Source organism: Hypanus sabinus, chromosome 1 (genome assembly GCF_030144855.1).
Source record: "Hypanus sabinus isolate sHypSab1 chromosome 1, sHypSab1.hap1, whole genome shotgun sequence".
In the NCBI taxonomy this organism is placed as follows: Eukaryota; Metazoa; Chordata; class Chondrichthyes; order Myliobatiformes; family Dasyatidae; genus Hypanus; species Hypanus sabinus.
Genome location: NC_082706.1, coordinates 187,492,962 through 187,519,074, shown reverse-complemented (window position 1 = coordinate 187,519,074; position 26,113 = coordinate 187,492,962). Strand labels below are relative to the sequence as shown.

At 44.2% G+C, this 26,113-nt stretch overlaps 2 protein-coding genes across 2 annotated transcripts in view; both read right to left on the bottom strand.

The window, feature by feature from the left end:
- LOC132401321 (uncharacterized) overlaps positions 1 to 26,113 on the bottom strand; it is an 89,164-nt gene that overhangs the window by 770 nt on the left and 62,281 nt on the right. The window contains exon 2 of the mRNA XM_059983453.1: positions 1,231 to 1,427. Within this exon, the coding sequence (XP_059839436.1) occupies positions 1,231 to 1,421 (191 nt within the window). The 5' untranslated portion in view covers positions 1,422 to 1,427. The remainder of the gene's footprint in view (positions 1 to 1,230; positions 1,428 to 26,113) is intronic.
- The window catches only part of pkia (cAMP-dependent protein kinase inhibitor alpha), a 59,018-nt gene that overhangs the window by 29,512 nt on the left and 3,393 nt on the right, over positions 1 to 26,113 (bottom strand). The gene's annotated exons all lie outside the window — the stretch shown is intronic.

Below are 26,113 nucleotides of genomic sequence, written 5' to 3'. Positions count from 1 at the left end.
CATGAGGGGTGGCATTGGTGGACGTACATAACAGGGAGCGGATAGAGTGGAGTGTCTCAGGGAGGACCTCCTGCCATCGAGAGACCTGCAACCCTTTTGACTTAAGGGCTAAAAGTGTGGCCTTCCACACTGTGGCATTCTCCCTCTCCACCTGTCCATCTCCCCGGGGATTATAGCTCGTGGTTCGACTAGTAGCAATGCCCCTACCCAGCAGGTACTGGTGCAGCTTGTCACTCATAAAGGAGGACCCTCTATCACTGTGGATATAGCAGGGATATCCGAACAGAGTGAAGAGCTGGCGCAGGGCTTTTATGACGGACGTGGCAGTGGTGTCGGGGCAGGGGATGGCAAAGGGGAACCGTGAGTACTCGTCGATAATGTTGAGAAAGTAGACATTGCGGTCGGTGGAGAGAAGGGGGCCCTTAAAGTCAACACTCAGTGCAGACTTGGCAGTCCCTGGTCATCGTCCTGATGTCCTCAAGGGAGTAAGACAAGTTCCAGGCTTTCATGAAATGGTAAAATCGGGTGACCCCCGGGTGGCAAAGATCTGCATGAAGGGCGTATAGTTGGTCGAGCTGCACGCTGGCACACGCTCCCTGGGATAGGGCATCGGGGGGCTCATTGAGCCTTTCAGGCCAGTACAGGATATCATAGTTGTAGGTGGAGAGTTCCATTCTTTTTTTAATTTTTAAATTAAAATCATTTTTAATTTTGCCCCGCTGTTGGTTGCTGAACATGAACGCAACTGAGCGCTGGTCGGTCAGCAAGGTGAACCTTTTGCCGGTGAGATAGTGCCTCCAGTGCCTAATAGCTTCCACTATGGCCTGGGCTTCTTTCTCCACCGCGGAGTGCCAAATTTCAGGGCCTTGAAGGGTACGAGAGAAGAATGCCACTGGCCTGCCTGCCTGATTGAGGGTAGCAGCAAGACGCGAAATCGGAGGCGTCACTCTCTACTTGGAAGGGAATGGTCTCGTCCACCGCATGCATCGTTGCTTTGGCAATGTCCCCTTTAATGCGGCTGAAGGCCGCGCAGGCCTCGGCAGAGAGGGAGAAAGTGGTGGACTTGACCTGGGGCGGGCCTTGTCTGCGTAATGGGGACCCCATTGGGCGTAATAGGAACAGAAGCCCAGGCACCATCTGAGGGCTTTGAGAGTGGTGGGAAGAGGGAGTTCTAAAAGGGGGCGCATACGGTCGGGATCAGGGCCAATGACCCCGTTCTCCACGACATACCCAAGGATAGCGAGTCGGGTGGTTCCGAACACACACTTGTCCCTGTTATAGGTAAGGTTCAGAGCTTTGGCCACTTGGAAAAATCGTTGGAGGTTGGTGGTGTGATCTTGCCAGTCATAACCGCAGATGGTGATGTTATCCAGATATGGAAATGTGGCCTTCAGTTGGCACTGGTCCACCATCCGGTCCATTTCTCTCTGGAAGATAGAGACACCATTCGTGACACCGAAGGGGATATGCAGGAAGCGATAGAGCCTGCCGCCCACCTCGAAGGCGGTGTAGGGGCGGTCCTTCGGTGGATGGGGAGCTGGTGGTAAACAGATTTCAGATCTATGGTCGAGTACACCTTGTACTGAGCTATCTGGTTGACCATATCTGCGATGTGGGGTAGGGGGTACACGTCAAGCTGCGTGAACCTATTGATGGTCTGGCTATAGTCCACGACCATTCTATTTTTCTGCCCGGTCCGAACAATAACCACCTGGGCCCTCCAAGGGCTTGTGCTTGGCTCAATGATCCCCTCCCTGAGCAGCTGCTGCACCTCTGACTGAATGAAGGCCCTGTCCCCCGCGCTGTACCTCCTGCTTTTAGTTTTCACCAGTTTACAGTCGGTGGTTACGTTGGTGAACAGCAGTGGGGGAGGGATCTTGAGGGTGGAGAGGCTGCAAGTGGTGTCAGTAGAGCAGCTGTCGGCATGGTACTGGGTGGGATGTGCGGGTCGGTGTGTGTGTGTGGTCAGTAGCGGGGTATATCATGAAGTCCCACAAAACTGAGGATTCCTGACAGTGAGTGGTGGGAGGGGCCGGTCATATGCCATAGTCACACTTTCGAGGTGGCTCTGGAAGTCCAGCCCCAATAGCACAGGCGCACACAGTTGAGGCATGACCATTAGCGCAAAGTCCTGTTATTCTGTGCCCTGCACCACCAATGTCACTACACAACCCCCCCGGATGTCTGTGGAATGCGAGCCAGAAGCCAAGGTGACCCTCTGGCTTACCGGCCGTGTCACGAGTCCGCAGCGTTGCACCGTGTCCGGGTTAATAAAACTCTCAGTGCTGCCCTTGTCAAACAGGCAGCTAGTCCTGTGCCCCTCCACCAGGATGTCCATCAGTGACCTTGCAAGCTGGTGTGGGGCACTTTGGTCGAGGGTTACGGAGGCCAGAATTGAATCGCTGTCTTGGTGCCCGGTAAGCACCCGTGGGTTGGAGGCGGGGCGAGATGGCGCTGACAAAGATGGCCGCCTCCATGCCTCACACGAGGCGGGCAGGCAAGATGGCGGCGACCAAGATGGCAGCCCCCATGCCTCACATGAGGCGGGCAGCTCGACCCCGCTCGTGGTTTAGACATACAGACCTTGGCGAAATGGCCCTTCTTTCCGCAGCTGGAGCAGGTAGCTTCTCGGGCCAGGCAGCGTTTTCGGGGGTGCTTTTTGAGTCCACAGAAGTAACACTGCGCGGACTTGCGACTGGCAGCGGCCGAGGTTGATACGCCGGCAGGTGGCGAGGTCTGCGGCATCCACAGGGCCGGCGGGAGTTCACGCGGCTGGACAGCGTCAGCGTTGTGCAGAGCAGCCTCCAGCATGTCGGCCAGCTCGATCGCCGAGCGTAAGGTAAGATCGGCATTTTCCAGCAGCTGCTGGCGCACGTACACTGACCTGATCCCCGTAACGAAGGCATCTCATACCAGGAGCTCCGCATGCTGTTCTGCCACCTGTCCCCTGCAGTCGCAGGCCCGCACGAGTGTCTGTAGGGCTCGGACAAACTCAGCGCTCGACTCACCAGCCCGCTGCCGCCACGTCGCTAAGCGATGTCTTGCGTAGACGGTGTTCACTGGTCGCAGGTACTGTCTTTTGAGGGCGTCCAGTGCCTCTTGGTAGGTCGGCAGGTCCCTGATAAGGGAGTATACCCTCGGACTGACTCTGGAGAGGAGGATTTTGTGCATGATAGCAGGCTCAGTCACGCAAATCTCTTCCAGGTATGATTGGAAGCATGCAAGCCGGAGTTCAAAGGCAAGAGCTGTTTCTGGGGCTTGAGGATCAAAGTCCAATTTTTCCGGACATAAAATACTTTCCAGGTTTTAAAATTTCCAGCTAATAAAATTGATGCACCATCAATAATTCTCAGAGACATGAGGTGAGAGATAGGCTTTTATTAGCTGGAAGAAAGTATCGTCAGCAGCAAGAGCCCACCACACAACATCTTGGAGACTGAGGGAGGAGCAGTGTCTCCAATCGCCTTTATACCGGGGTCTGTGGGAGGAGTCACAGGAGCAATCAGCGGGGGGGCATGTCCAGACAGGTATATGTAGTTCACCACAGTTTCAATATCTCTGAAGATCTATTCTGGTCCCAACTTATTGATGTGGCTACAAAGAAGGCACAACAGTGGCTATATTTCTTTAGGAGTCTGAGGAGATTTGGTATGCCCCCAATAACGTTTGCAAATTTCTACAGATGTACCATGTACTGGCTGAATCAGCATCTGGTATGGGGAGGACTGGTGCTACTGTACGGGATTGAAATAAGTTGCAGAAAGTTATAAAATTAGTCAGCTCCATTACGGTAGCCTCTGTAGTAACCAAGACATCTTCAACGAGTCAGCTCAAAAAGTCGGCTTGCGTCATTAAGGACCCCCATCACCTAAGACATGTCTTGTTCTCATCAGGAAGCAGGTACAAAAACCTGAAGGCACACACTCAACAATTCCGGAACAGCTTCTTCCCCTCTGCAATCCAATTTCTGAATGCATGTCGAACCTGTAAACACTACCTCACTTCTTTTTTTTTAATTTCTATTTTCACACTACTTATTTAATTATTTAATATATATACTTACTGTAATTCAGTTTTTTTCTATCATGTATTGCAATGTTCTGCTGCTGCAAAGACAACAGATTTCACAACCTATGCTGGTGATATTAAACCCGATTCTCATTCTGATTCCGACTATTCTCCTCCACTGGTAGTGTCTCAATAAGTTTTCCCACCTTCTTATTCTGCTTCCCCCTTGCTTTCTAGTCTTGATGAAGGGTCTTGGCCCAAGATGTCAACTATTCATTCACCTCCATAGATGCTGCCTGACCTGCTGAGTTCCTCCATAATTTTGCATGTGTTGCTCTGGATTGTCAGCATCTGCAGAAACTACTGTGTTTAATATTTACGACATGATCATAATTTGAAATCATTTAATGGATTTCTTTCATCTCTGGAGATTAAGTCAAATAAGGGAATGTTTCCAAAATATAATCAAATTAATTAAGAACAATAAGCTGTCATTTTGAGGATGGATGCCCCTCTACAAATCAGGTCCAGCTATTTAGGTTTCCAATGTGTCAAAACATTACCAGACTGCTTTAAAAATTCTGCAGGTTTCCTTAGGCAACTGTAAATATTTTTGTCTTCAGTCAAGTACTTCCCAGAGTTCAAAGCTCCTGTTCTATTTTAATTTATTAAGATCTCATCACCTTCCCTTAACTTTGATGCAGCTGTCTCCATAACTTGCCAACACTCATCTAAAATAGTAACACCTCTGGACAAATCACCTCATTGCATAAAGTTGTTTTCAACATTGCAAAACTTTTGTTTATTCCAACAGGTAGATTGTTTCACAGCAAATGCAAATTCTATAAGAATAGTTATGAATGGAGAAAGGCTAAGAATAATTATAAATAATTACCTTTTGACACAGGCTATTTCTGAACTCTACATTTAATAATTAATCATTCCAATGTTTTACACTCGCTTCATCTGTCCTGTATTTTATATCATTCAGCTACAAGACACAACTATTCTGGAAAATTAAGGTATTAACATTTGCTGGCTGTTTGCATCTGGATTAAATAAGTATATTTAATATTACAGAAATCTGATGCTACTTTGTCACCTAGGTAATTGCTTCTATTTCATAATAATTAGGGCAGCATGCTAGTGTAGTGGTCAGCACAACACTCTACAGTCCAGGCAACCTGGGTTCAATTCTCGCTACTGCCTGGAAGGAGATTGATTGCTGCTTGTGATTGTGTGAGTTTCCTCTGGGTGCTCCAGTTTCCTCCCACAGTTCAAAGACGTACGGGCTGGTAGGTTAATAGGTCATCTTAAATTGTCCCATGAGTAGGGTAGGATTAAAATCGGGGGATTGTTGGGTTGAAGGGCTGCAAGGGCCTATTCCATGCTGTATCTCAATAATAATAAAACAATTAGAGACTGATTCTGGAGAAAATGTGTATGAAACTTTATCAATCTCAAAGCTTGCGTGCAAGGTATAGGAAGCATTTTAAAGTTACCAACAGAGTTAAAAGAGCATTATTATTGCAGAACAGTCCCAAGTGCAGTGGTTTCAACGAAGTACAATGCAGCAATATAATTGGTAAAAATATTGTCATATACTTCTGGGATTAAGTGCAGCCATTTTCTATTTTACTGGAACTTCCCTGTTACAGAACCAGTATAACACAAGATAAGATGTGACCCTGGAGGAACCACAGCAACGCAGAAAGACAGCACAGCCTACAAGGGTAATGACTCACACCTGGGGTTTGTTATTTTTAGCTAATAAAGTTAATCTAAAATTTCAGCCTGTAAATGTACTAGAGTTGGAGGCAGGGCAGTAGACATTCACAAATTCCTGGTATGAGTGCGGTTGCTCTTTGAGGACAGTGAGTGACATTTATGGAGTTTAGAAGAATTAGAGGTGATCTTACTGAGGTACACAAGATTCTGAGTGAGACAGACATGTTGGGTGCACCAAAGCCATTTCCTCTAGCAGGGAATCTAGAATTTGATCACAAAGGATAAGTTGTCAGCCACAAGACATGGTAGGGGAAATTGCAGAGTGCTGTTAATCATTGCAGCTCACTATCCAAGAGGACACTGGATAGAACTCCTGAACAGCAAGAGAATAAGAATATGGCAAGTGGACAGGAGAAAGGATGAGGCAAAATCCAGCCAAAGTGATGTTGAAGCAGACTGGAGTGGGTACGTGGCCGACTCTTGCTTCTGCTTTTAATCTGCTTTAAATTTGGGGTCACTGAAGGGTCACTGAGTGGGACCGAGAAGAGTAGAATCCCAATCCTTCAGGAGTATGGGTTATAGACTTTGGAACCATTGTTTAGTTCTGCATAAATGGTAAAATTGATTTAGAAAAAAAAAGTGAAGCTATTTTACCTCAATAATGCTGGAGACAAGTTCAGAAACTGTAAAACAGAAGACATTTCCAAATGGGCTATTTCTCCTCCTAAAAATCTTGGTGTCTTGATATTGTTTAATTTGCCACATTAGATACTGCTCAACGCATCGTGAAAGACTTGCGGCATTTCATTATTCGATCATTAAAATGCGTAAGTACAATCTATTATGTCAAAATCAGACATATTTTCCCTGGTGTGTCTGTATTTCCTCAGTTTCATTGAGTTAGCATTGTTACCCCAACATCTCAGTTAACCTCTCTTTCCAGGCCCCTCCAGCACCTGTCCACAAAGCTAAACCACTTCGCAATCCTATACTGAAAGAGTGAAAACTTCAGCATCCCTAAAATAGGTCGCTTTGATGGCATGGATTGTGAAAATATTTTAAAACAATTCTAGTCCAATTTAACTTGAAGCCAAACACGTGATTTTAAATGTGCTAGAACAGGAACAGATTATAGTAATCCAATTTTGGGAAACTGCTAGAAAAAGCTGTAGAACCCATTGCCACACTGTGGTTCATCTATCTAGAGTCACCAAGGCTTAAGATGCCCTTTCAGCAGTTGGTGAGGACTGCAACGAGTTTCTCCCAACATACCTTGACGCCAGGAGCTTCAGTGTCTCTGCTTATCCCTCCAGGTTTACTGAAAACTTTTACCCTCACCACCATTCTTATACTCATCCTCAGCCAGGATCAAACCCAATCAGTTTCAATTGAGAATCCTGACCTCCGGGCAGAATGATTAATCCAGCTGCAGGCTCCTGGGCTGCTCAGAGTTGTGGCCCCTCAACAATCCCCTCTCAAGTCAGAGGCAAGCCTACCTGTGTGGTCCTAATTAATACTGGGCTGAGCATTCAGTCCATGATGACAGATGAGAAAAATTCATTTAACTCAACAGCCACTCTTATTGTGAAAGGCATAAAAACAGACCAGGTGCTATGACCTGGGAAGGGAGCTGGCTCAGTCACGTACAGACAGGGGAGGTGCTTATTACACACCCCGGTTACAGTCAGGGTAATGCACAAACACACAGGTGAATAACTGTATAACCCAAGCTAAAATGTAACAGTAAGTGAACTTGAACATCCCACCATAATCCCGCAAAAGCATTTTCAAACAAAATCAATAAATAACGCTGGCCACTAGGAATGCTGGGGCAGGCTGTTGACCACGACCCCCCTCCCCCCACACCTGGAGAGCTTCACCTCCCTATCTGTGAGATCAGTAATGTGGCAAATGAACTTATCCCCTCTGGTTCAAGAGCCTGATGGTTGAGGGGTAATAATTACTCTTGAACCTGGTGGTGTGAGTCCTGAGACTCCTGTACCTTCTCCTTGAAAGCAGCAGCAGGAAGGGAGCATGATCTGGGTAGTGGGGGTCCTGGATGATGGCTGCTGCTTTCCTGCGACAATGCTCCATGCAGATGTGCTCAGTAGTGGTGGTGGTGGGACTTTACCCGTGATAGAGTAGGCCATACCCACTACTTTTTGTAGGATTTTCCACTTAAGGGAACTAGTGTTTACATACTTGGCTTTCATGCAACCAGTCAATATACTCTCCACCACAGATCTATAGAAGTTTCTCAGAGTTTTAGATGCCATTTTAAACTTATGGACTGTTATGTAGCTGTTCAGTCTACTTAAGAACCAATTGCAGTGCCTCTCTCTCCTTCACCCTCACCTAACAGGCCAATTAGGAACACAAAAGCAAGAGACAGTTCTTCTACGAGAATCTTACTGATAGCTCAAAAGGTCAGTATGGTTAGTCCAGCAAATATTAAGGCAACCATTTATATAAAATCTTGAAAATAAAATCTAACAAGTTTTGGAGGTTGTGCTAGATCTGAGACTCGCACAGACTCAATCTGTTAAATAAAATAGCTTTTTAGGACTGTTAATCTGTCATTCATTTAATATATCTAATCCAGAATTAACAACTGCAATTTATTACATGCCAATTTCAGGCACTGATCTGAATTGCTAACTTGCTACCAACACACACACAGCTACTGCCGATTTTCGTAGGACAGGCTCGCTTTGCAACTTTCACATTTAACATCATTCTTACATTCGTATCAATATTTAACATTAAACAGCAATGTACTCGTGACCTTGATTACTAATTTGCATTAATTACTGATAATTTAATGCTAACCTGTTATTTTTGTCTTCTTTCTTTAATGATATCATTCTCTCATTAGCATTCTAGTTAGAGATTGGTTGTATAAATGTGAATATAAAATTAATCACTACAAAATGAAAAATAAATTCCACCATTGTTGGGTTCGTAATCCCAAAATCATTCTTTGAATTTCTATTATTATTTCTGATAAACATATGAGGTATGAATTTCAGTTTACCTTTATCCTGGTATCTCATTATCACATAGCTCCCAGTTACATAACATGATTCACTGGGCTCCATTTCAGCCAATCTAGCGATCATATCCTGCATACTGTCACAGCTATCAATCAAAACCATCAAACTAAATCCCCAAACTGCACTTCCTAAATTCTTTCCTCACTATTATCAACAACTATATCCTTTTTTTCCTCTACAATTAATGGTTGGCTCTCAAATCCACGAAGACGTATCCCGCAGCACGTATTTTGGTTGTGAGAGGAAGCTAGATAGACAAAACATGTCTATGAATGTCAGAAGAAACATCCATGTTCCACATAGGGGAGCCACAAGGTCAAGATTGAACAGTAGTTTACCACAGATACGAGGCAGCACCTCAACAAGCTGCATCACTGTGTCAACACCAAAATTCTCCACGTAGACGCTTTCTCTTGTCTTGACATTTAAATGGCTGGAGCTGCCTTCAACTGTACACCAATTCTGCCTGTTTGTCTGTCCATCACCTTTGTTTGTCCTCTGGTCTTTCACCAGCAAAACAGTGAAAGATTAAATCATCATGTTTAGTCTCTGCAGTATATTCCATAACTGATCATTCACCAGCTCCGACTAAACAGATTACTGAAGTTCACTAGTCTCATGATCCCAAGCTGAGTTTCTGTTTTACATGTAAACAACAAAATGCTGGAGAAACTCCAGGGATCAGGAAACAACTGTAGAGAGAGAAGCAGAGTTAATATTTCAGGTAGCTGACCCTTTGATCTGAAACGTGAACACTTTCACTTCATAGATAGCAACACACTCACAAGATGCTGGAGGAACTCAGCAGGCCAGGAAGCATCTATGGAAAGGAGTAAAAAAAAGTAAACCCTTCAGTCCTGATGAAGGGTGTCGGCCCAAACGTTTCCTCTATTCCACTGATGCTGACAGGCCTGCTGAGTTCCTCCAGAATTCTGTGTGTGATTTCCAGAATCTGCAGATTTCCTCATGTTTGTGTTTCTCTGCACGGTCGTCGACTGACCTGCTGCGATCTTTGGCATTTTTAAAGTTACAGATTACTATTCAATTTCTCATTTTGTACTTCTCCATCACAATGATTCACTACTTTTGCTCCACCAACCACTGCGCTATTGCTATTGAATATCCCACCATATTGATCCAGTTATGAAGACGGGACTCCAGCAGCTATGCTTCATTAGAAATTGAGGAGATTTGTCATGTCATCAAAGGTGAATTTCTACAGATGTACTAGGGGGATCATTCCAATTGGCTGCATCACCATCTCACCATCTGCTATGGAGACGCCAATCTGTAGAGGCTTCAGAGATTTGTAGACTCAACCAGTTCCATCACGGGCCCAAACCTTTCCACCATTGAGGAATCTTCAAAGGGTGGTGCCTCAAGAAAGGGCATCTATCACTAAGAACGCTCACCATCTGGGACATGCCCTTTTCTCATTGTTACCAGGAGGGAGGAGGTACAGGAGCCTGAAGACCCACACTCAACATTTCAAAAACAGCTTCTTCCCTCTTGCCATCAGATTTCTTAATGGACAATAAACACTAAGTCACTACACTTTTTGCACTACTTATTTAACTTTATATATTATATATATTTGTTACTGTAATTTACAGTTTTATTATGTATTGCTGCATAACAACAAATTTTACTACATATGCCAGTGATATTAATCCTAATCCTGATTCTGATGTGCTTGCCCTGTACTACTGCCACAAAACAAAAAATATCAGTTAATCGCATGAAAACCCTCCCCATCACTGAGCATATTTACCAAGGAACATAGTGGCATCCATCATCAAAGGCCCTCACCATCCAAGCCATGCACTCTTCTCACCGCTGCCTTGGGAAGGAGGTACAGGTGCCTTAAGTCCCACACCACCAGGTCCAGGAATAGTTAATAACTTTCAACCATCAGACTGCTGAACCATCATGGATAATTTCACTCACCTCCACAACGAAGTGATTCCAGAACCGAATGATTCACCTTCAAAGGCTCTGCAACTCATGTTCTCAATATTTATTATTTTTTGTATTTGCTCAGTTCATCTTCCTTTGCACATTGGTTATTTGTCTGTCTTTGTGTGTAGTTTTTCATTGATTCTACTGTGTTTCTTTGTATCTACAGTGAATAGCCACTAGAAAATGAATCTCTGGATAGTGTATGGTGTTATATACGTCCTTTGGTAATAAATCTACTTTGAACTTTGAATATCATGACAAGTGTCAGTGACAATAAACCTGATTCTGATTCTGATCTTCTCATTCAGAACATCATCACTTCCTATTTTATTATTCCAGCATTTTGCTCAGAACTAAGTTTAATATCAATGGCATATGTCATAAACTTTGTTGTTTTGTAGCATATATACATGTGCATATGTATACATATATTGTACATATATACATGTATTGCAATTAGTACATTGCAATACATGTATATAATAAAAGTTATAAATAAGAAATATATACAGAGAATTCATTTAATTGTGTTATCAGTTAATCGAGGCAGCCGATCATTTGGGACAAATCTTAAGGAACAAAAACTAATCAAAAAGAATAGAAGGGATTCCCTTCATTTATTTGGGACACTATGCTGCTTAATTCAGACACTATTCCAAGCTTAGAACAAACAATTTTTAAATAGCACCAGTTGCATGATTTTTGTGACTGCTAGTTGGCAAGCAATAGGCAATAATATAATTCAGAACTATTTTCCTCTCTGTGGTTTCAAACATTCAGGTCTGGAGATGCCAGAAATGGCTGGGAGTGAAAACGAAACAATTTCACTACTTCAACAAGTTAGGATCTATGAAGAACTTGAATGTTACAATCTTGTGTTATGCCTGTGCCTCCCCCGTTCCTTTTTGAGAATCGCAAGATCACTATTAAGTCAGGTCAGGAGACCCAGGAAATGAGAGACATTTGGAATGTCCTGGCCCCAGCGATACAAGCCACAGAACAGGTCATTGTCTCTTGGAGACGGAATTGTGTATTGAATACTGCACTTCATGGAAGCCCTCAGGCAATGTGGGCTGGTTAGGGGATGGCATCATTCCACCCTGATTGACATCTGAGACCCCGTGAGTGGGGATAAAAGAGGGTCTGGGGAACAGCCCCTCAGACGCACCAGAAGAAATGCTAGAACTCCTGTAACAGTGTAATAGCGAAAGCCGGTGGAAAAGCCCACGTGCGTCCTTTTCCATGTGCCTCGGAATTGGTGGGTCTTGCCACAGAAGAACAGCTTTAGCTAACAACAAAAGGATAAATCAGCCCCAACGACTCTCGAAGGATTGACATCATAAAAGGAATGGGCAAGTTTTAATCCGTCTCTCTCTCCAACCAAAAGCTGCAGCTTGAATGAACTTGAGTGACTTTTATATTTCCATCAGACAATACATTATCCCCTAGACAACGATAGAGCTATTTCTTATTGATTATTATTATACCTGCGCTTTTAGATTTAGTATTGATGATGTATATTATATGTATGTTTGCATTGATATTATTTCTGTGTATTTTTATCAATAAATACCTTTAAAAATAGTACCATCAGACTTCAACGGACCTCTCTATCTTTGCTGGTAAGTGACCCAGTAACGGGGTACGTAACAATTGGGGTTCTCGTCTTGAGATTTGACACCAAATTGGGAGGCCAGTGAATCGGGCTTGTAAATCCAAACTTGGATCTGGTTATGCAGGTAGCCAGATGGGAAACCAGCAAAGATGGTCGTGGATGAATTTATAGAAAACCCGACTCTAGAGGCGCTAGAGGCGGCCACTAAATCAGACTTGATAAATTTGGCGAAGGGGTTAAACCTCACAGAGGTGAGGTTGTCCATGAAAAAGCGAGAGGTGCTAAGGGCAATAACTCAGTATTATATTGGGAAGAATGTGTTTGCAGCTGAGGTATTGGAAAATATCCCTGAAAAGGTACCAGCTAGTGGGATGGCTCAGTTAGAGTTGGAGAAATTAAGGTTGGAACATGCAATTAAGTTAAAGCAGCTGGAAGCAGCTGAGAAGGAGAAAGAAAGAGCCAACAAACAAAGGGAGCATGAGCTCCAGCTAAAGGCGTTAGAGGTGAAAAGGGAGCAGGACAGGGCTGAGAAACAAAGAGAGCATGAAATTCAGTTAAAACAGCTGGAAGCAGCTGAGAAGGAGAAAGAGAGAGTTGAGAAAGAAAAGGAAAGAGCCGAGAAGGAGAGGGAGGCAGAGAAACAGAAGAAACATGACTTGGAGATGGAGAAGTTAAGGCAAGAGTGAAGAGATCAAGGGTCAGACTGAGAGGAGCGGTTTAATGTTAGTCGGGAGTTGAGGTTAGTACCTCCGTTTGAGGAGACGGATGTTGATAGTTATTTCTTGCTTTTTGAGAAGGTGGCAGTGAGTGGCCCAGAGATCAGTGGGTGTCACTGTTACAAAGTGTGTTAAAAGGGAAGGCACAACGAGCATATACGGCGTTGGCCATGGAGGAGGAAGAGGAGGAGAGTTATGACAAAGTAAAGGCGGCCATTCTCTGGAGTTATGAGTTAGTACCTGAAGCGTATAGACAAAAGGTCAGAAATTTAAAGAAAGGATGGGATCAGACGTATACCGAGTTTGCCTATGAGAAGGGTGTGCTCTTGGACCGTTGGTGTACCGCAGAAATAGTGGAAGAGGATTTTTGGTGTTTCAGGGAGTTAATTCTGATTGAGGAATTTAAAGACTGTGTTTCGGAGGATATCCAGATGTATTTTAATGAGAAGCCGAATAAGTCCATTTCAGAATTTGCTAGGTTCGTAGATGAATATGCCCTAACCCACAAGACAAAGTTTTCCTTGAACAAAAGTTCCCAGAGAGACCGTGGGAACGATAGAGAAAGCCCGCCGGCTGAGGCAGAGGTCCCGCCGGGAGCTAGTGGTAAGGTTGAGGGGGAAAGGCCAGATGGCCAGAGATTTCCGGGCTTGACCTGTTTTAATTGTGGAAGGGGGGGGCATATTGCATCTAGGTGCTTTGCTCCGAGGAAAGAGACAGGAAAAGAGAAAGCAGCAGTCCCTATCGGATGTGCCATGGTAATCAGTAAATTGACAAGCGAGCCCTGGGTAGACAGAGTACGAGAAGGATCTGAGACTTGTATGTCAAACAGAACTGTGTCTGTGAGGGAAGGAGACATACCAGTTCCAGTACGGATCTGGAGAGACACGGGGGCTGAACTATCATTGATTAGCAGTAAGGTACTGGATTTTGGTCACAAGACGGGAATGGTAGCTGTGAAAGGAATAGGAAAAGGGACGGAAATGGTGCCCCTGCATAAGGTCATTATGGATTGTGAGCTGGTATCTGGACCAGTTGAAATAGGGGTGCGATCAGAATTTCCGAGAACTGACGCGGACGTCCTTCTTGGTAACGATTTAGCCGGTGGTAAGGTTTGGTCAGCAATGATGCTGACAAGCCGGCCGGTGAGCGTTACGGTCCTGCCTCTAGATTCCAAGATCTATCCCGCATGCGCGGTCACTCGCAGCATGTCGAGAAAGGCAGCTGAGAACGACAGCAGTTTAAATCCGGCCTGTATTGATTTGGCCGAGACGTTTTTACCGACCCTGTACCACGAGGGTTTAGAGGGTGGTAAAACGAAGAGTAGTAAAGTGAAAGAGAGTAAGGGAGAGGAGGTAGACCTGCCCTTAGCGAGGAGAAAAGTTCTAGAGGCACAAAATAAAGATGAGAAACAGATAGAGCTGTTAAAAGGTCCAGAGTTGGACATGGATGATCTGCCTGGTTTGGCAGAACTGTTTGAACAAGTTGAAAATTCTAAAGGTGTTCCCAATAATGAAATGAGGGCAGTCCTAGATGAAAAGGGTGCCCTTACCTTGAAGAAGTCTGCTGGGTTGGCAGATGAGGTTGTTTCGGCCCGCAGGGTTGAGTTTACTCCGGAAGGGAGTTGCCCAGAGAGTAGCTGGGAGAATCAGGGGAATTCAGAATTTGGACCGGGTACGGGTATTGAAAGCCTGAAAGAGGCAAATGTTCCATTTGAGTGTGTCCAAGATGTGGATGCACGTGGTACTGAACCTAGTAATGGAGCTCAGAAAAAGTCTGAGGTACTTGATTCAGTTGAAAAGGAATGCAGTCCTTGTGGGTCAGATAGACTTGGTGCAGTGAAGAAAGGGTTAACCTTGGTAATAGTGGAAAGTGAGAGTTCCCAGGTGTTTGTGCTCGAAGGTGTGTTAAAAGTTAGTGGGGAGATGAATATTATTATTGAAGGAGAAGGGAAATATGTAGTTCCCAAATTGAAAGAAGAAAATTTAAAGGCTGGACTGATATCAAAAGCAGCAATCAGGCTACAGAGACAATGAGGTGGTGCCACAAAGCCTGTGAATCACTTACAGGTTGAGTTGGAAGGTAACGGGGGCCCCACACGCTATTGTTATTCCAGAGTGTGGTGTGAAAAGGCAGAATTTGAAATGCTGTTTGAACAAAGAGTTCGAACTGAAAACTAATAGCCTGAAGGGTCCTGAAGAGAAAACTAGCAACTTGCGTAAAATTAAAGAATTGGGTGGAAATTCGGGAAATGGTCTAAGTTTGGAACACATTGTTGATAAAATAACTCCTATGGAAGGAGCGGACAAAAACCTATTTCGCCAGGGTGCCCAAGCTCCCCACGTGGGAATTAACCGGAAAAGAGGCGAGGGTTTATGGGACACCATTTTTAAATGGCAGAAGCCAGTTTTACGGGATTTCGACGAAGCATGTGAATAACAAAGACAACCCCCATGGAAGCCTGCCTGTGAAGTTTGAAAGCAACATAAAGATTAGTATTTGCATGAACTTTTGTAGTATACCCGTAAGCTAAGATCACAACTCTTTAGTTTTTGTTAGCTAAAGAAAAATAAGACCTAAAAATATGTGGTTATTAAATTGGAGTCTGATGCTACAAGACTTTAGTAAGGTACAAGATGTTAAGATATTAAAGGAAGTGACAATGTAATCGGTAACCATCTAGACACTGAATTGAATGTATAACTGTATTACCCTGTAGAAAAAAACTTTTGTATGGTGTTAGATTCTAAAATCCTGTAAGACTCTGTATTACTTCGTTTTTTTCCGATGGTAAAAAACGCGTTGAAGAAAGGGGCTGTTATGCCTGTGCCCCCCCCCCCCCCCTCATTTTTGAGAATCGCAAGATCGCTATTAAGTCAGGTCAGGAGACCCAGGAAATGAGAGAGAGACATTTGGAATGTCCTGGCCCCAGCGATACAAAGCCACAGAACAGGTCATTGTCTCTCGGAGACAGAATTGTGTATTGAATACTGTACTTCATGGAAGCCCTCAGGCAACGTGGGCTGGTTAGGGGATGGCATCATTCCACCCTGATTGACATCTGAGACCCCGTGAGTCAGGATAACAGAGGGTCTGGGGAACAGCCCCTCAGACGCACCAGAAGAAACGCTAGAACTCCTGTAACAGCGTAATAGCGAAAGCCGGTGGAAACAGCCCACGTGTGTCCTTTTCCATTTGCCTCAGAATTGGTGGGTCTTGCCACGGAAGCACGGCTTTAGCTAACAACAAAGGATAAATCAGCCCCAACAACTCTCGAAGGATCGACATCATAAAAGGAATGGGCAAGTTTTAATCCGTCTCTCTCTCCAACCAAAACCTGCAGCTTGAATGAGCTTGAGTGACTTTTATATTTCCATTGGACAATACATTATCCCCTAGACAACAACGGAGCTATTTCTTATTGATTATTATTATACCTGTGCTTTTAGATTTAGTATTGACGACGTATATTATATGTATGTTTGCATTGATATTATTTTTGTGTATTTTTATCAATAAATATCGTTAAAAATAGTACCATCAGACTTCAACGGACCTATCTTTGCTGGTGTTATGATCCCAGCCCCCTCCTTTGTGAGAATCGCAAGAGCATCCGTTGGGGGGGGGGGGGTCAGTAGACCCAGGAAGTGAGAGAGAGAGAAACGTGAAATAAGAATAAGATGCCAGCAACTATTGTCTCATGGAGACCACGTGAAAAGCCCTCAGGCAAGGTGGGCTGGTTGAGAGAGAGATTGCATCATCCCAACCTGATTGACACCTGCGACCCCGTGAGGAAGTATAAAGGAGAGTCTCAGGGGGACAGCCCCTCAGACGCACCCAGAAGACACGAGAGAGTGATCCCGCAGCAGCGGGAAGCCATTCTGAAGGAAGCCATGTGCGTTAGATTCCGGGATTGGAATTTGTGGCTGGAATCACAGAAAACCGTTTTTAACTAACATCGGGGAGAGGGAACCAACGCTCCCCCGATTTCACGGAAGATTCATCAAGACTCGGCAAGTTTTTTCTCTTCTCCCCCCAATCTCTCTCTCTCGGTCGCCCCACGCAAAACCCAGCGATTTTCAAAGGGCTGAGGCCTGCAGACTTTCACAGTGACTTTTATATTTCCAACGGACAATCTATTAACCCCTAGACACCAGCAGAGCTCACTTCTTAATGATGATTATTACTATACCCACGCTTTAGATTGAATGTTGACGATGTGCACTATCTGAATGTATGTATTAACCCCACTTTTGTGACCCTTTATAAATAAAAATGTTTGAAAATAGTGACAACAGACTTCAACAGACCTCTCTATCTTTGCTGGTAAGTTATCCAGTTACGGGATACGTAACAGTTGGGGTTCTCGTCTCGGGATTTGACACCAAATTGGGAGGCCAGTGAATCGGGCTTGTAAATCAAAAACTTGAATCTGGTTACGCAGGTAGCCAGACGGGAAACCAGCAAAGATGGACGTGTGTGAATTTATGGAAAACCCGACGGTGGGGGCGCTAGAGGCGGCCACAAAATCAGACTTGTTAAATTTGGTGAAGGGGTTGAACCTCACAGAAGTGAGGTCGTCCATGAAAAAGCGGGAGGTACAAAGGGCCTTAACTCAGTATTACATTGGGAAGAAGGTGTTTGAAGCTGAGGTATTGGGAGATATCCCTGAAAAGGTACCATCAAGTGGGACGGTTCAGGTAGAGGTGGAGAAATTGAAGTTGGAAAGTGAAATTAAGTTAAAAGAGCTGGAAGCGGCTGAGAGAGAGAGAGAGAGAGGGGAAAAGCAAGACGGCCAGAGGGCTCCGGGTTTGACCTGTTTTAATTGTGGAAAGGAGGGGCACATTGCATCTCGATGCTTTGCTCCGAGGAAGGAGATAGGAAGAGGGAAAGCCGCAGTCCCTATCGGGTGTGCCGTGGTAATCAGCAAATCGACCAGAGAGCCGAGGGTAGACAGAGTACGAGAAGGCTCTGAGAGTTGTCTGTCACACAGAACCGTGTCTGTGTCAGAGGGAGACACACCAGTTTCCGTATGAATCTGGAGGGATACGGGCTCTGAATTATCCCCGGTTAGCCGTAAGGTACTAGAATTTGGTCGGGAAACGGGCATGGTAAAGGTGGAAGGAATAAATAAATGGATAGGAATGGTGCCCTTATATAAGGTCATTCTGGATTGTGAGCTGGTGTATGGATCAGTTGAAATAGGGGTGCCCTCAGAATTCCCGAGAGATGACGTGGACATCCTGCTGGGAAATGACTTAGCAGGGGGTAAGGTTTGGTCAGCCATGCTGCCGACCTGCCGACCAGAGAGTGTGGTGGCCCTGCCCCGAGCGCCCAAGGACCATCTCGCTGGCGCGGTCACTCGCAGCCTGTCGAGAGAGAGAGCTGTGAATGAGAGCAGTTTAAATCTGGCCAGTTTTGATTTGGCCGAGACGTCTTTGCCGACCCTGTGCCATGAGGGTTTCGAGGGTGGTAAGACGAAGAGTAGTAAAGTGAAAGGGGGTAAGGGAGAGGAGATAGATCTGCCTTTAGCGAACAGAAAGGTCCTAAAGGTAGGAAATAAAGATGAGAAACAGATAAAGCTGTTAAAAGGTCCAGAGTTGGACATGGATGATCTGTCTGGTTTGGCAGAATTGTTCGAAGAACTTGAGAGTTCTAAAGGTGTTACCGATAACGAGAGGAGGGCAGTCCTAGATGGAAAGGATACCCTTGCCTCGAAGGGGTCTGCTGAAAGGGCCGAGGAGGTTGTTTCAGCTCGCAGGGTTGCGCCTTCCCCGGGTGGGAGCTGCCCAGAGAGTAACTGGGAGGATCGGGGGAAGTTAGAATTTGAAAAAGGTACGGGTGTTGAAAGCCTGGAAGAGGCCAATGTCCCGTTTGAGTGTGTCCGAGATGGGGATGCACGAGGTGCTGAACCTGGTAACAGAGCTCAGAAGAGGTCTGAGGTATCTGATTCAGTGGAGCGGGGCGGCCGTCCTTGTGGGTCAGATGGACTCGGTTCAGTGGGAAAAGGGTTAACCTTGGTAACCGGGGAAAGTGTGAGCTCCCCGGCGTCTGTACTCGAAGGAGTGTTCAAAGTTAATGCAGAATTTAAGAATGGGGGGGGGGTGAGGATTGTTGGCGAAGGAAACGAAAAGCCTGTAGTTTCCAAATCGAAGGAAGAAATCTTAAACCTGGCAGATCGCTCACAGAGTGAGCTGGGGAATAGCGGGGCCCCCCACTCTATTGTTACGCCAGGATGGGGTGTGAAAAGGCTGCCTTCGACAGGCTACTTGAGCGAAGAGTTCGAATCAAACACCAATAGCCTGAAGGGTACTGATAAAAAGGCCAGCCACCTGGGTAAAATCAAAGAGTTGGGTGGAAATGGTCTAAGTCTGGGGCATGGTGTTGCTAAAATAACCCCGATGAGCGGGGCGGGCGGGAGTTCACCACGCAAAACTACTCAAGTTCCCCACGGGGGGGCTCGCCGGAAAAGAGGCAACGGTTAATGGAGATGCCATTGTTAGACAGCCAGGCAGGTTGAACAGGTTTGAGCCAAAGCCTGTGAATAATAAAGACAGCCCTTTGGAAACCTGCCGGTTAAGTTAAACAACTGAAACGATTAGTATTCGCGTAAACTTTTGTAAATGCACCTAAGCTAAGGTCACACCTCCTTAGTTTTGTTGCTTAGAAAAAAAAATTAAATAAGTGGTTATTGAATTGAAGTGTGATGTACGGTTCGCAATGTTAAGATATGAAAGAAAGGGACACTGTAATCATTAACTATTTAGATACTGACTTGAATGTATAACGGTAGTATTTTGTGAAAAGAAAAACTTGTGTATTGTGTTAGATCCAAAACTCCTGTAAGACTGTGGACCACTCCGTTTTAACCGCTGGTAAAACATTTTTTTAAGAGGGGAGGTGTTATGATCCCAGCCCCCTCCTTTGTGAGAATCGCAAGAGCACCCGTTGAGGGGGGGGGGGGGGTCAGTAGACCCAGGAAGTGAGAGAGAGAGAGAAACGTGAAAAATTGCACGTCCCACCAGGGATACAGAATAAGATGCCAGCAACTATTGTCTCATGGAGACCAGGTGAAAAGCCCTCGGGCAAGGTGGGCTGGTTGAGAGAGAGATTGCATCATCCCAACCTGATTGACACCTGTGACCCTGTGAGTCTCAGGGGGACAGCCCCTCAGGCGCACCCAGAAGACACGAGAGTGTTCCCGCAGCAGCGGGAAGCCATTCTGAAGGAAGCCACGTGCGTTAGATTCCAGGATTGGAATTTGTGGCTGGAATCACAGAAAACCGTTTTTAACTAACATCGGGGAGAGGGAACCAACGCTCCCCCGATTTCACGGAAGCTTCATCAAGACTCGGCAAGTTTTTTCTCTTCTCCCCCCAATCTCTCTCTCTCAGTCGCCCCACGCAAAACCCAGCGATTTTCAAAGGGCTGAGGCCTGCAGACTTTCACAGTGACTTTTATATTTCCAATGGACAATCTATTAACCCCGAGACACCAGCAGAGCTCACTTCTTAATGATGATTATTACTATACCCGCGCTTTAGATTGAATGTTGATGATGTGCACTATCTGTATGTATGTATTAACCCTACTTTTGTGTCCCTTTATAAATAAAAACGTTTGAAAATAGTGACAACAGACCTCTCTATCTTTGCTGGTAAGTTATCCAGTTACGGGATACATAACACTAGTAAGTGACCCAGTTACGGGGTACGTAACACTTGAACATATTCATCTTGAATGTTACAATCAAAATGAATATTTGGATGATGCAATAATTGATAGAATTGTATGAAGACAGTCAATTATCTGCACAAGGTGTCTACAATGATTTTGTTTATTTATAGTCAAATGAAAGAACAGGGCAGTGTACACTGGATGAATTCCTCTGTTACTAACTATGAGGAACTAATACACAGTTTTATAATACTGTAGTGGTATTGGTGGTGTTCTAATTTGTTCTGAATTTTATTTAAATACGTAATTTATTACTCAGTTAAACAGTAACTTAACTTTTTTATATCTTTTTAACTATTTCCCTGAAACTTCGGCAAATTGGGGCAGCTGCTTAATTGAGACAAAGTGTACTGGTGACAATGTTTCCCAGGTAACTGGAATCACTGAATTAAAAAAAAATGAAATAAGAAGGACAAAAAGAGAATAAAAACACAGTGAGGTAGTGTGAATGGTCTCTCTGTGCACTCAGAAATCTGAAATTCCTGACTGACTTTCTACTTCCTTTATCCAGCTGCTGCCTATTCACCATCTCATATAAGACCAACACAAAAAATGCATGTTGATAATGAGTATGGGAAGTTTTATAGAGACATAATTGTTATTTTTACAAAGCTTTAAGGTGCTTGTTTCTATTCCATAATACTAAAACATTATTGTCAGGTAAGCTGTGAATTCATACTTGGACCACATGCACTGCACCCCAAGGATCAGAAAGAAGGAGCTGAAGACACTGTGGAGACTTTAGATTGGCAGATTGGCTGACAGGCAACAAGCAAAGAGTGAGAATAAAGGGAGTCTTTTCAAGGAGAAAGTTCAGAGAATAGAGAAGTAAATGCACTTGGGAGTTCTCATGCAGAATTACTAAAGGCTAAATTTTAGGTTGAGTCAGTGGTATGGAAGGCAAATAAAATGTTGGCTTCCGATCTTCTATCCATGCTTGTATCTTTCTTGTAATACATGGAATCTTATCTTGTTTAGTACCCTCATGTGTGACACCTGAAAATCCAAGTAAACAACATCCAGTGAATTCATTAAAGAAGCCATACTGACTCTAGCCTATTTTATCTTGTGTCCCCAAGTACCCTGAAATCTCATCCTTAATAATCGACTCCAACATTTTCCCAACCACTGGTCTATAATTTCCTGTCTTTTGCTTCCATCCATTCTGAAAGAGTGATGTGACATTTGCAATTTTCCATTCCTTCTGGAATCATTGTAGATTCTCGTGATTCTTGAAAGAGCACTACAGCAACCACAATCTCTTTAGGGTGTAGTCCATCTAGTCCAGGTGGCTTATCTACCTTCAGTCCTTTCAGCTTCCCAAGCACCTTATTCTTAGTAATAGCAACTACACTTACCCTGGCCCCCCCGACACTCTTGAATTTCTGGCATACTGTTGGTGTCTTCCACGTTGAAAACTGATGCAAAGTACAGATGAATTTGATCATTTTAATATGACTGCTTCCTAGCAGTTCCTTTACCTGAAGCTCCCTAATCAAATCTGATTCATTACACAACTTTTTCCCAGTGGGATCAACCATAGGCTGCTCTAAAAAGCCAACAGAACTGATGAACTGTCTCGGCTCGAAAAGTTGACTCTTTATTTCTTTCCACAGATGCTGGCTGACCTGATAACTTCCTCCAGAATGTTATGTGGGTTACTCCCGATCTCCAGCATCTGCATAATCCCTTGCATTTGAAATTTTCAGCCTTGTTTCCCATCCTTCCTGAGTGCTGCTCCTCCCTCTCTCTGGATACTCCCCCAGCTTCATTAAGCTCTGTAGAACATACATTGCCCTGAATCTGGGCATTTAATCATCTCTGAATTCAAAATTATTCAACTGTTGGCATGTTTGGGTACTGAGCTTTCTAACATGGCAGATGGCACTATAGAAGTCAAAGAGTTCTTTTTGAGTCAGTTAAACTTCCAACCCACATACTTTGTTCAACTTCTTGTCATAAACGGGAGCCAGTCTTCAGTTCTTAATGTAAATGACAAGCATTAATTAGACTGAAGGTTAAAAGGACAGCTTTGCAAACACTGACTATATAACATGGACTGCTGGCCCACAGCATGAAGGTCACAGCTCAGGAGATGCAGTGTAAGACAATGGCTTATATTAATTGGCCTGTTTTGAACCAGATGACACTGGCTAAGTTATTTAATTCAAGGAATCTTGCAGGCCAGATGGATACTACCACTTAGCAAATGAACTAACTGATTCATTGATAGTTGGAAGGTTTGTATAAGCAGAGCTTCACAGCATTAATTATAGTTATCTGGGAACTCTTGTCTCCTAAAACTTTTATATAATTTGTATAAAAAGTTATATGAAAAAAACGTGTGTGAAGTCACCCAATTTGCAAAAAATACATAAATGTTAGAGTAGTCAGGCTTGTGAGAAACGATCAAGAAACAATAAGGAGAATGACAGAAAGGTGGGATAACTAGAGTCCATTCTTCTGTCTTTGACTTCTGTGATGGACAACTCCACCCTTTGCAACTTGATATGTTTTTCAGCTTATGGGAATTGTACCTGTGCATTTTGGAAATCCTTTGTCTTTTAAATATCATTTGTAATTTGGAAGTCTTTTAAAGACAGAAAAGCTATGATCTTTAAATGTGTTTTAAGAATTTTGCCTGGATTTAAATGTATGTCACTAAAAATAAATGAACTGTGATTAAACTACTTTGGTGTCTGGAAGCATCTCTTTCTTGCTGGTTGGGGAGGGGGACCCATCACTCAAATAGTGTGTTTTGGCAGCTGAACTCACCATGGAGGATAAACTGGGGAGTGAAATAGCTCTTGAAGAGTAGTTGGTTACAGTATAACCTCCCTTTAGTGAGGGTACCCATAGATATCTATATCAGACAGGGCTTAAGGTCTTTGTTTAAGTTTAGAACTTTGCAATCAGCAAACTCAATACCATCACAGAGCAATAATTTTATTAACGCCACAAGTGACTGTGTTTACCTTGTACAACACAAATGGTTACTTGTATAAACCAAGAGGACTTTACAGAAGTGTTTTGTGATAAATGCAACTTTTTGTAACCATATAACAGCTCCATCAATTTAAGGAAGAAGCAGCATTAATGTAAGATGACACCTAATGGACTGTTTAAATTTCAGAGCCATGATAATCACTAGAAGAATTGCAGAGCAAGGCATTTGTACAGTGGAGAGCATAATGCCTGGTTGCATCGCTGCCTGGTGTTGAAGTTCCAATGTGCAAGATTGAAAGAGGCTGCAGTGTTGTGGACTCACGACACCTCCACTGAAGACATCTTCAAATGGTGGTGTCTCAAGAAGGTGATATCCATTATTAAGGACCTCAGCGTCTGGGACATGCCCTCTTCTCATCGCTACCATCGGAGACTGGCTGCAGGAGCCTGAAAACCTACACTGATTATTTTAAGAACACCAAGTCTGAGTCTTCAAGCTCCTGTACCCTTCCATCAGGAGATTTCTGAATGGCTGGTGAACTCATGAACGCTTTCTCACTTTTCAGCTTTCACAATATTTATTGTACATTATTGTTTTTAATGTCTTGCACTATACTGCTGCCACAAAAAAATCTAATATCCTGGCATAAGTTAGTGATAATAAACTTGATTCTTATTCCGAGGCAGCTCACCACCACCTTCTCCAGGAGTGGGTGAGTGTTGGTGAAGTCCAGATCTTACAAAGAATAAATAAACTGAATAGGTTGTTGGGCACTTTTGGTTGGTCCAAGGTTGTGGAATGCATAATAATGCACAAATCTGTTTTTAAAAGAAATGGCAGTAATCAGTTTCTTTCGCTATACGTCAGGCTGTTAAGAAACAAATTTACTGTTTAATGTGGAATTAGAGGGACAGCTGCAGCCAATACCCCAGTAATCATCAAATAGTAAGTCCGCTGTTGGCTCTTGTACTTCTAAACAGATTGCAAACCATGCATCTTATTTTTGATTTCACTTCAGATGCCCATATTAGATAACAGAACTGAGATCATCTGTATTTCCTGCTACTTTGGATACTTTCCAGTTGGCTTATCACTCAAATTGGTCCCCTGACAATGCCACAGTCTCTGCTTTCCACTCTGTCCTGTCCAACCTGGAAAATGGTAGCACATTAGCCAGGATATTGTTTATTGTCTTCATCTCAGCAGTCAATATGATCTTCCCTCGGAATCTGGTTGGTAAACTGTCCTCATTGGGTCTCAACACCTCTCCCTCTAACTGGATCCTGAACATCTTGACAGAAAGGCAACAGTCGGTCCCTGTTGGCAGAAATATCTCTAAGCGCCATCATGCGGAGCACTGGTGCGCCCCAGGGCAGTTTGCCTAAGCCCACAGCTGTTCACGTTGCTGATGCATAACTGCTTAGCTAGGTCCAGTTCAAAAGCTATCATAAAGTTCGCTGTTGACACAACAGTGCTTGGCCTCACCAACAACGCCTTCAGAAGATGACAAGCAGATGGTAGAATGGTGTGAGCACAACTACTTGAGTCTCAATGTGGACAAGACCAAAGAGATGATTGTGGACCTTAGTAAGGTGCAGGCTGACCACTCCTCAATGCATATACACCGCTCCTCCATGGAGAAACTTAGCAGTACCAAGTTTCTGGGCGTGCACATAGCGGATGATTTCAACTGGCCCCTCAACTTCACCTCTGTGGTCAAGAAAGCACACTAATGTTTCCACTTCTTAATGAGATTGAGGTGATTGAGGCTTTGCACCCCCTCCCAATTTAACCAATTTTTGCAGAAGCACCACCAAGTGTGTATTGACCAGCTCTGTCGTTGTCTGGTAGGGGAATTGCAAAGCATTTGACAGCAAGTCCCTACAAAGGATTATGAGAACTGCTGAGAGGATCATTGGGGTGTCTCTTCAACTCATTAGAGATATTCATATATTTGTTTATTTATTTATTGAGGTTCAGGAGTAGGCCCTTCTGGCCCATCAAAGCATGCTGTGCAGCAAATCCCCGACGTTTTTAACGCTAGCCTAATCTCAGGACAATTTTACAATGACCAATTAGCCTAGCAACTGGCACGTCTTTGGACTGTGGGAGGAAACAAGAGCACCCAGAGGAAACCTGCGCAGACACAGGGAGAACGCACAAACTCCTTACAGGCAACAGCGTGAATTCAACCCCATTCATCTATACTGCAAAGTGCTATGCTACTGTGCCACCCCAAATCAGGAGTGCCGCGTACGCAGGGCTCTGAGTATTTTCAGTGATCTTTCCCGTCCATCGTACAATCTCTTTGACCCCCTACCATCAGGCAGGAAGTACCACAGCGTTAGGACAG